Raw genomic sequence first — 11,748 nt, 5'->3', positions numbered from 1 at the left:
ATCAAGTATCTTGGCCTGGATAGCTCAGTGGGTAGAGCTGGCGACCCATGTACTGAGGCTGAGTCCTTGCTGCAGTGGAGAAATGTCAAAATAAAAGTCCCATATTTGTACCTCCAAGTGGCATATTTTCTTATATTTGAGGTACTGTAAAAACACACTGCTTAATAATTCCTGGCTATAGGTGATGCTTTTTTATTATACTTCAAGAATGATGCAGTAATCATGACAAAATTCCACACAAATGTTTAATAACATGTTATAAGAAAGTGATGATAAAGTCATCAAAAACTAAACGCAAAATCCTACTCAATTCTAATTTATTATTCATTAAAATAAAATTCTGTATTGCCATTGTCATGTGTTGCAGCCATGATTATAAGGATGCATTTCTCAATGTTCTCCTGTCTTTACCCTTCCCCTGTGTGTCAGTCTCTTCTTGTTTGAATCTTTGATGTGTCTGTGTGTCTGTGGGTGTTTCACTTTCTTATAACTTATTGTTAAACATTGGAGTGAAATTTTGTCATGATTACTGCATCATTCTTGAAGTATAATGAAAAAGCATCACCCATAGCCTGGAAATATTGAACAAGTGTTTTTACAGTACCTCAAATATAATATGCCACTTGGAGGTACAAATATGGACTTTTATTTTGGCATTTCTCCACATTAGTGCAGTAAAGATACTTGATATAAAGTGTTTTTATTCATCATTGGCGCATGAAATGTCATATATTTTATTTTAAATGTAGGTTCGATATATAGCTCACTGTTCTTAATACCATTATTTTGAAAACCGGAAGTGAATACGCTATTTCTCCGTATTTACCATAATGCTGAGAATATAACACTTATATATACACTCGAAATTGTGCGGCTGATTTGACCACGGAGATCGGAGTCACGGCTGGCTTGACCGCAGTGTAATCCCCTGCTGTCTCTAACAGAGGATTTGATTTTGATTTGTTAATGAATTGATAGCTAATTGAACCGCCTCGTGAGTTAACAGGTGAAGTCTTACTATTTGAGTTAATGTTAGTTCAGGACCGCTCAGAGGAATGTTGTACACAGCCCAGTTTATGATCCTGTGTCTCTGGCTGCTGCCTGCAATAAAAGTTGGACATGGAAACGGTAAGAAAGACAGATTATATATGTATGTTGTAGTTAATGTATGTTGTTTTTTATCTGCATATGGAGCTGTTAAAGTTAAAATTCCTCTATTTATCTAATGATAGCGAAAATACTTCAATTCATAGCTAATGAGCTTAATCCTGAGATAAAGATAATGAGAACAGTGTGATCTTAAAATTACTGACACCTCACCCTCCACATACAGCCAGAGAAATAATAAAATACATCAGAATGTATCTTGTTACAGAATACACAAATGAGTGTATTACACAAAATGCTAAATACTGGTGCCAGAAAATGTATCAAGATAACATTTATTATAATAACTTTATAAACAGAGTTTACAACGTAATATTCAGTATATTATATATAATATTCAATACTGTAATTGAATATAAATTTTAAAAAAGCAATATACAAAAGCATTATTATCCTGATTGTCATTTTCAGTGGTCTGTGGATTACAGGAACAGATTTAAACACAACATGAACCCTTGTGTGATCTGCTTTCAGTCTCCCATGAGGGCTGTGTCATGTGACTTGAGGTATTTTATTTCAAGTTAAAGGGATAGTTTGTGTTTTTTAAAGTGGGGTTGGATGCATGGTTCAAATTATGGGGGAGCTAAGTGGAGCTGGGCTCCGCTGACAAGGACACGATCATTTAGGAGGAGCTCTAAAACATCGTCCATTTTGTGTCATTTGAACTTCAGTCGTGATTCTTATATCTTGATGACTCTGGCAGTATCAGTCAATGTGTTACCTACCTACAATAAACAGATATCATACAGCCCAACCTCTGAAGCATTCCTTTAATTAAACTTAATAATGCCAGTAGGAAGGAAGTAAGCACACACACACACACACACACACACACACACACACACACAGTGGATATAAAAAGTCTACACACCCCTGTTAAAATGCCAGATTTTTGTGATGTAAAAAAAAAAAAGGCAATAATAAATCATGTCCAAACCTTTTCCACCTATAATGTGAACAATTCAATTGAAAAACAAACTGAAATCTTTTAGGGGGAAAAATAAAAAAACTTACAATAACCTGGTTGCATAAGTGTGCACACTCTTAAACTAATACTTTGTTGAAGCACCTTTTGATTTTATTACAGCACTCAGTCTTTTTAGGTAGGAGTCAATTAGCATGGCACATCTTGACTGGGCAATATTTGCCCACTCTTCTTTACAAAAGCGCTCCAAATCTGTCAGATTGCGAGGGCATCGACTGTGTACAGCCCTCTTCACATCATCCCACAGATGTTCAATGGGATTCAGGTCTGGGGTCTGGCTGGGCCATTCCAAAACAATGATATTCTTCTGGTGAAGCCATGCTTTTGTTGATTTTGATTTATGTTTTGGGTTGTTGTCGTGCTGAAAGGTGAAATTCCTCTTCATCTTCAGCTTCAGCTTTCTAACGGAAGCCTGAAGGTTTTGTGCCAAAATTGACTGATATTTAGAACTGTTCATAATTCCTTCCACCTTGATTAAGGCCCCGGTTCCAGCTGAAGAAAAACAGCCCCAAATCCTGATGTTGCCACCACCATGCTTCACTGTGGGTATGGTGTTCTTTGGATGATGTGCAGTGTTGTTTTTGTGCCAAACATACCGTTTGGAATTATGGCCAGAAAGTTCAACCTTAGTTTCATCAGACCATAACACATTTTCCCACATGCTTTTGGGAGACTTCCGCCGGGCTTGGATGTTTATCTTTGAAAGAAAAGGTTTCCGTCTCACCACCCTGCCCCATAGTCCAAACGTAGGAAGAATACAGGAGACTGTTGTCACATGTAGTACACAGTCAGTACTTGCCAGAAATATGCTGCAGCTCCTTTAATGTTGCTGTAGGCCTCTTGGAAGTCTCCCTGACCAGTTTTCTTCTCGTCTTTTCATCAATTTTGGAGTGGCGTCCAGTTCTTGGTAAGGTCACTGTTGTGCCATATTTTCTCCACTTGATGATGACTTCACTGTGCTCCATGGTTTATCTAATGCCTTGGAAATTATTTTCTACCCTTCTCCTGACTGATACCTTTTAACAATGTGATCCCTCTGATGCTTTGGAAGCTCTCTATGGACCATGGCTTTTGCTCTGAGATGCAACTGGGAAAATGTCAGGAAAGTCCTACTGGAACAGCTGAACTTTATTTGGGATTGATCAGAGTCACTTTAAATGATGGCAGGTGTGTACTGACTACTATTTAACATGAGTTTGAATGTGATTGGTCAATTCTGAATACAGCCACATCCCCAGTTATAAGAGGGTGTGCACACTTATGCAACCAGGTTATTGTAAGTTTTCTATTTTTTATTTTTCCACCTAAAAGATTTCAGTTTGTTTTTCAATTGAATTGTTCACATTATAGGTCACATTAAAGGTGGAAAAAGTTTGGACATGATTTATCTTTGTCTCATTTTTTTACATCACAAAAACCTGGCATTTTAACAGGGGTGTGTAGACTTTTTATATCCACTGTATATATATATATATATATATATATATATATATATATATATATATATATCTATATAATAATCTCACCACTTCCTAACATGCTTGTAAACTGATGTTTCGGAATAATTGAGGTGAAATGTGTAATCTGATTTCCTGTTTTAACCTGATTGCTCTTCATTAATCATAATGATTGAAATATGTTTCTTACAATTACTGATTTAGCCAAAGATGGACAAAATACATCAAAATGTATCTTGTTACACTTGTTTTAAGTATTCAGTATTTAGTAAAATACTGAATAACTACTGTTAGAGGGAAATATATAAAGATAAAATACACAATAATAATAATAATAATAATAATATTAACTTTATTTATATAAGCACTTTACAAGTACTAAGACGCTGAGAGGCACAAAGACCAAGCAAAAGATTTAAATTAAATTAAATTTAAAATTAATTAAAGAACAAGAAGAAACCGCGTGGTAGAGGACAAACATAATGACATTAAATAAATAAATACAAAAATAAGGGTTAGTCAAATAAAAAGAAAATACATGTAGTTTGTATTTTCAATACACTAAAATACATATGTATGGTTGGGAACTCTGGGAACAAAATGGTGGATTGTCTCTGGTGGAGTTTGAAGAACAGAAAGTAAAACTGAGTCTATTAGACACAGTATCACTCTGCTTGCCTGTGTTTTATTTTTCAGGATAAAGTGACATAAATAACAGAGTAATGTATGAATCCTGGCTGTGTGTGAGCGGTTTCTGTCTTTACAGTCTTTAAATCGTGCTCAATATTGACTGTTTACTGAGTGTTAGAGACATTTTCTGTGTTTAACTGTTGGTGGCCACAAGTCTATTAAAGGTGCTCACTAATTGGTACAAGTTTATTGGAAAAGATTTGTTTCTTTTAATTTAGGAAATAAATGGATTAATATATCCAACTTTAGACTTTGGAAAGTATTATTTTATTTTTAATTTTACACATGCAGACAATAATCCAGCCAGCAACGAGCACAAGTACTAAACATAGCAAAGGTGCATCAACATTGAGCATTTTCTTACTTTTAGACTAGTTGACTAGAAAAATGTTTGTTGATATTCCTGGCAACAAACTCTCTATCTGAGACACAGTAGCACTGTACTTGCCTGTGTTTTATTTGCCAGTGTCACTATCACACGTGTCTTTAAATCCAGTGTTTCCTTTTTCAGTGAATAATACAAAGGTACAGAAGAGTAAAAGCTTTTATTTTGATAGAGCCATGTGTTACGTTGTAAACCCTCACTGATAGAACAACAACACTGAAACAATCAGTTCAATAATTCCCTGGTTTCTACACTTCATTAAGGTTCAGTGTTAGTATAGTAATGTAGCTCCACCTGTATTTATTGTTTTATAAATATTTAATATTTTATAATATTTACTGTGAGTGAATATAGTTTTAAAGAATGGCCACAAGGGACACTTTTTATTTTTGTCTCTTTTTATTTTGTTGAAATACATCTTTCATTATGTTTTTGTTATCAGAACAGAATTTTTAATGGTTAGATACTAAAATTGTAACAATATCCCACTCAGTTCTACATAGGTAGATTTAGATAATTCATTAAAAAAATCTAATCAATCATAAATATACTGAAATTATACGTGTATGAAAAATATCCATAAATAATCTCACTACTAACTAACTAGGTTTTTGTATATGCGTTTCATCTTTCAGGTCCAGCTGTGGTCACAGTGGTCGTGGAAGAAGGCAGTGATGTTATTCTACCCTGTTCTCTCAGCTCCAAGGAGAACATCGTAGATAAACTGTTTGAGTGGAGGAAAGATGGTCAGAAGAATGTGTTCTATTATGATGCCGGAGATCATTACAATAAGGGCTTTACAGGTCAAGATCAGCAGTTCAAAGGTCGAGTTTCATATTTTTCTGATCAACTGAAGAACGGTAACGCCTCCATAAAGATCAGAGATACAAAGATATCTGACAGTGGAACCTACACCTGTGATATTCCAAATCTTCAACCAAGACAAACCTTCTACATTCAGGTTGTTGGTGAGTTTCATTAAACGATTAATATCTTAATATTATTTTATATTAACTATTAAAGTCACTGAAAGTAGGACTAGTTGTCATACTGACAATAATGAATTATTTAATTTTACAATGAAAATCTGCAGTTTGCCAAGATGTTGATAGAAGTTATGTGCAACTACACTCTCTACCATCTTCCCTCACTGATGGCACTATTCAAAGTAAGAGAGGATGGTGGAACTGTGTCATAACCTGGCTCATAGGCCACGACAAAAAATGGGAAAGACATCTCAAAAGTAACAAATATTTATTATAACAAAGAATAACTTCAACGCAATGTAGAATATGAGATGTGGTTGTCTGTGATATCAGTGGTATTCATGTGGATCAGGAGCTTTTATATCCATCAAGCATTAGGCCCAGATGCTCCAGATCAGATAAGTTACGATGCAGTCACATTATACAACAGCTGTGAGCCTCACTGAATGTGCTGACTGACTGATTTAAATCTAATGTAGCATTAGCTTAGCTGCTCCCTGAAAGCTGTAACATTATCCTCTGTAACTTCATATCATCAATGATGCCATGTCATCTACGTTTGTCATTCACATCACAAAGTTAATTCAGCTTTTTCAATAAGTAACAGAGGTGCTGCATGACAGTGACATTAACTGATGTGTTGCAGGCATCAGCTGTGTAACGCTCCAACAATTACAATGTCCAGACGTGCCTCTGCAGATTTACTACACATTTTTACAAACTTCCTTTCATCCAGATGGAGCAATAAATCACACAGTCGGACAGCTTAACCAAATTTCAGATCAATCACATGCCATGATCCTCCATGGTTTAAAAATCAATGCCTTACATGATGCACCACACCTGGCTGCATCATCCTTCCTACATAAATGCAGTCCCAGTTTAGGTGACTGCCACCCAATGTTCAAAGAAGGGTATTACACCAAATAAACACAAAAGTAAACAAACTATGTTATTCTACTTCGTTTAAGAACGCTTGATTCTAATTAGCTGGGAGGGGCATATTGCCTGCTGACTGAGCACAGCGTCATCAAATAGTAGATCAATATGCTGCTTGTATTTTTTTTCTATCGCATAAATTTCAAACATGAGGTCCATTGTAAAAATAAACCTTGTTTAAAAAAGTTTCTAAAATGTGTCGGAAATCTATCGGAGCTAGCGTTATTCACCGTAGTTCTAAAGGGGACTACTTTTTGAGGGAGATGAACTCAAACAGAGTATACATTTAATAAACATGCAATATGAATAAGAAAAAGCATAATTATTAAAGTATTTGAATTGTTTTATTATGTTGGCAAGCAAGAAGTAGAATAAACGGGATAATCACAGAGAGGCAGGGCAATAAACAGTTTGATATGCCCGCCTGGTGGAAGGTTACCGCCCGACACGAAGTCGAGGTAAGACCTGGTAATATTCATGCAGTCAGTGTTGGAGGTTTGTTTCTTTGTTAGTCATTAGTTTTTAGGAGTTTTGAGACTTTTCCTCTGACCCATCATATTATAGTTTTGCAGTGTTTGACTGATGGAGTAGAAATTAAGGCAGCAACAATCTGACCTCTTGGTACCTGTGCAGCTAATGATAATTACACAAGGGGGCACTGATGGTGCATTGCTGCATATCCTGACACGTTACTACCACATGTAGATCATCACAGTGTGAAACCACCAACTGTGTGGAGTCAAACAGAGGCCCACTCTTAGAAAAACAGCTAGTGCTACTACATGTTTAAAGTCCAAGTGAAATGAAAGTTGTAATTTTAACGCTTTAAGATTTAATTCTCAGTCATTTATACCCATATTTAACAATGTAGCCCAAAACAATTATTTTTTTTTAATTTATTTGAATTTGTCTATATATGTATGTAAATCTGTATATATGCGTGTGTATATATGTAATTTAAACTTAAATGTGAAGAGAGGGAACCAGAAAGCACGTGTGTGGTTTTGTTTACCCAAAAAAGAAAGAAAGAGAGAGAGTGCAGTAGAAAGATACTGCCCTTCAGCCGGCTTACTTCTATGAGAAGTGAAGTTGTGTTAAATAAACGATTATTACTGTTCTCTTACTTTGAAAAGGAAGTTTAAACTGTACCAAAATATGTGGATATGACAACCAGTACATCCTTTCAGAGCCTCTTTTGCTGGGAGATGTGCGCCTGGATTTAGCTATTGACTGATCTGGAGGCAGGAGACATATGTGGTGGCAGCTAGTTAGTTGATGACTTCAGTCATTGAATCAGGCTTTGGTTTAGTCCTCTAGAGCCACAAGCTCTCCAGTGCTGTTTGATTGGACTCAATATAAAAATAGAGTTCAAACTCAACTTTCTTTTAATTACAAAAAACGTTTCTGTGGTTGCACAAGCTTGTGATCAAAATTAAACTGGTTCATATTTGAGTTGACATAAGTAAACATTTTTTGTGTTTCCATTAATTGAGCATAGCGTTAGTTCAGGCAAGGCACGAAGTCAGGCTTAGCTTTCAGTTACAGCTATATCATATGAGCACAGCTAGTCATAAACATACATCAGCTGATTCCTCTAAGCTTCCCATTGGATACCATACACAGTCAGCTGACAGCTCACCTGATTTCCTCAAGCATCCAATTGGCAAACATCATGCATGGCACCTTATTTAAGCTGCTTTAGCCTGCCTGCCTATCTCTGCTGCTCCTCTACAAGCCTCTTGCACCCACCTCCACCCCAGCTCCTCCTTTTTATGTTGTTTCTAATTAATCAATGTCATTTTCTGATTGCCATTGATGCTGCTCTGTTCTGTACCCTGGGGTCTCTGCTGCCGCTCTCCTTGTCTTAAACTTTTCCATGTATGCACATGGAAGGGCAGGGAGGTCCCAGAACAGAGCCATACCGCTAGGGTTGGGTATCAGTTGGGTTTTATCCGATACCGGTGCCTACTCTGTATTTTTTAAACGGTTCCGGTGCTTAAACGGAACTGGTACTTAAAAAACAAAACCACACACACTTTGTCAAAAAACAATACCCTTTTATTTCCTGGGCCAAATTGAACACAATATTAAGTTAACGACATAGCACACGTTGTCACTCACGCTGTTGAATGGCAACGGTGTTTGCTAGCCTACTTGACATGCATGCTTTACAGTTGGCATTAAATTACTAGATTTACCTGAGGAGGAAAGGCTGACGTCATCATCATCATCTGTGATGTCCACCACCACACTGGCAGGGCTGGGAGTCTCTTCAATTTATCCGGCGAGGCCGACACTGGCTGCGGCTGCTGAAGTGTTTGGCCTTGTGTCACGTAGGTTATCAAACACGGTGCATTGTTCGGCTTTAAATAAACTCCATGTTTCATCAAATTCGACGTGTTACCTCCCTTGCATGCAATTGTTTTATGGCATCTGTTGCATGTCGCAGAGTCTGCATCCTTAGACGTGAAATGCAGCCAAACCTTGGAGCGTTTTGCCTTCAGCATCTTCATTGATCCTCTCACTATCAGTTCTGATCAACAAGTGTACTGAGTAGCGGCACTGACGTCACGCAAGTTGACACCGGAACACCGGGGGCGGTAAAAAAAAAGTCAGGCACCGAAATGTTCGTTCTTATTCCGTCTGGTTACTACCGTTTACGTCGGAACCGGTGCCCTATTGGTACCGCGTTTCGGGACCCAACCCTACATACCGCCAAATGTAATATTCTGCTTTGGAATAAAAGATATTTTGACAAAAGTGGTCATGACTAAAATTATCAATCTGAAAACAGTGAAAGTGCCCTCATAATATCTCAGGATCCAACCAACAATCCAAACCCAAAGATAGTCAGTTTACAGAGATTTAGAACAGAGAAAAGCAGAAAGTAATGAATGTTTTAGAATCTGGAACCAGAATATTTGTTTGATACATAACAATCAGTTATGAAAATTGTTGTCGATTGATTTTATGATCTACAGAAAATTAATTGTTTTACTTTATTCTTCAGCTCAACTTCAGTGCCATAGAAATTGTTTTCTAGATCTACACCAAAAATATTTTCAGAACCTCTTAATGTCCAGACTTATATCAGAAATATTTCAGTCGTCAATAATCACCAAATTGCTCAAAAGCGGTAAAACTGTTTCTCACGTTCTATCAAACAATGTTGGAGTGTGAAGTTAAAGCTTTTATCTCTCTGTGTTCTCTCTCTTAAACACAATGTGTTCCATATCCACAGTCAGGGAAGGAATAAATACAACAACATCCCATTATTACATTACTAGTTGTCCTTAACAAGCTTTTCTTTATATTGTGTTCACAGGAGCATCTCCAGAGCCGTACATCAGGACACTTACTGCCACAGAGGACGGAGCTCTGCTGCAGTGTGAAGTTCGAGCTGCTTCTCCACAACCTAAAGTAGAGTGGAAGGACAGTGCTGGAAACATCCTTCCTGCTGAGGAGCCACAGGTCTCAGACAGAGGAGGACGTTACTACGTTACCCTCCCTCACCACTGTGACCAAGACCGACCACTACCGCTGTGTAGTCACACAGGAGGAAATCCACCATCAGACTCATTCTGAGACCTACGTGTTCATCACTAGTGAGATTTCTTTCAAATCATTTTCATTGTTCATGATTTTATTAGTTTTCAAATATTTTTAGACCCCTTTAATTGTTGTTGTGTGTAGTCTATGAGCAGTGTGCTGTACATGATCTGCAGTTACAGTTTGAGTGTTACATTAACTTTTTGTGATGTGTTTCAGAGAAACTGTTTGAGGGATTATCCAGCAAAGAGCTCATTGGAGGGTTGGGTGGATTAGTTTTAGGAGCTTTAATTCTTGCTGCAGTTCTGGTTTTGCTTGTGGCTACAAAGTGCATCATAATACGTCGTAATGAAGGTAAGTTTATATAATGTATCAACAACTCCATAATGTGCAGACATCAACATAACAGATCCACTGAGACTATCAGGTCCAGAGACTTTGACAGTTTGTGTTTGTCTTCTCAGATATGAACCATTCTGTTGGTATTTACATGAGGCCTCTGGTTCTAACAGTGGCGGCTGGTGAAAAATATTCTCGGTGGGGCTGTGCCATACATTTCTGTTTTCGTAACCATCGCAATACAATTTAACACAAACTGCAGAACACCAGTGCTCAGTGAAATAGTCAGTAATTATTTAATGCCAATATTAGTTGAGGCATTCTTACACAAAAACATAAACATCATATTGCACAAACACAAGAAACAAACAATTGACTAAAACACATATACAGTAATATTAGCAAACACACTATTAAGACTTTCTAGAGTACCATATATAACTGGATGATTCTTTATGCTAAGGTCAACTATATACAAAGAAACATGTGGTCAGTGCTGCGGGGGTGTGTGTGTGTGTGTGTGTGTGTGTGTGTGTGTGTGTGTGTCATCTTATTTGTACAGGAATTTTGCCCGTCTGTCCTTCTGAGTGGCAAACCTCTCAATGACCCTCTTATTAAAGTCAGGAATGTCCCTGACAAGTTTCTTCTCCATGGAGAGCATAGCCAGAGCATTCAGGCGATCCTGTGTCATGCTGTTTCTCAGGAAGGTCTTGATCCTCTTCAGTGTAGAGAAGCACCTTTCTGACTCAGCTAATGTCATGGGTGTGGTGATGAGGATCTTGAGGAGGCTGACAGTCTCTGTGAAAGTGCTCTGAAGGTTGTTCTCCATGAAGAACTGGTACAGAGGCACTGCACCACTACAAGCCTTGAACTCACTGTTCTCATAGATGAGGGACAGTTCGGTTTTGAGCTTGGCCTTGTTCAACATCGGTTACGCCTCCACGGTTGTTTCAAGCGCTGCATCGGGGAACTTTACACTGTGTTGTGGGAACAACTTTCCGTGCAACAGTGTTGCGCTGATGAGGTGCTGGGTGAAGGAGAACCTCTCCTTGGCATGAATCAGGATGGTATCACATACCTGTAAAAGATACATCATCAGCTTTAATTTGCAATAAAGCTATTTTGATGCAAGTGATCCTGACTGAACACATGCCTATGTCCAAGTCAAGTATATGATTACTAAGGTGCTGATTGTTCAGGGTTTTTGGTTTTGGCTACATACTACCAGGCCTGAAAAAGTTCAATCACATC

The 11,748-nt window shown here is 37.6% G+C and overlaps 1 protein-coding gene across 1 annotated transcript; it reads left to right on the top strand.

The window, feature by feature from the left end:
* Positions 1-1,055: 1,055 nt before the first annotated feature.
* On the top strand, positions 1,056-10,089 carry LOC127360669 (V-set domain-containing T-cell activation inhibitor 1-like; the record flags this gene model as incomplete). The annotated part of the gene is made up of 3 exons (XM_051395118.1): positions 1,056-1,128; positions 5,320-5,652; positions 9,935-10,089. Coding segments are annotated over exons 1-3 (561 nt in total), but the record flags the coding sequence as incomplete, so codon positions are not given.
* Positions 10,090-11,748: the final 1,659 nt, after the last annotated feature.

This window comes from Dicentrarchus labrax, unplaced genomic scaffold, assembly GCF_905237075.1.
Source record: "Dicentrarchus labrax unplaced genomic scaffold, dlabrax2021, whole genome shotgun sequence".
Lineage (NCBI taxonomy): Eukaryota > Metazoa > Chordata > Actinopteri > Moronidae > Dicentrarchus > Dicentrarchus labrax.
The sequence above is the reverse complement of the archived record's forward strand: the minus strand, read 5'-3'. Positions and strand labels throughout refer to the sequence as shown.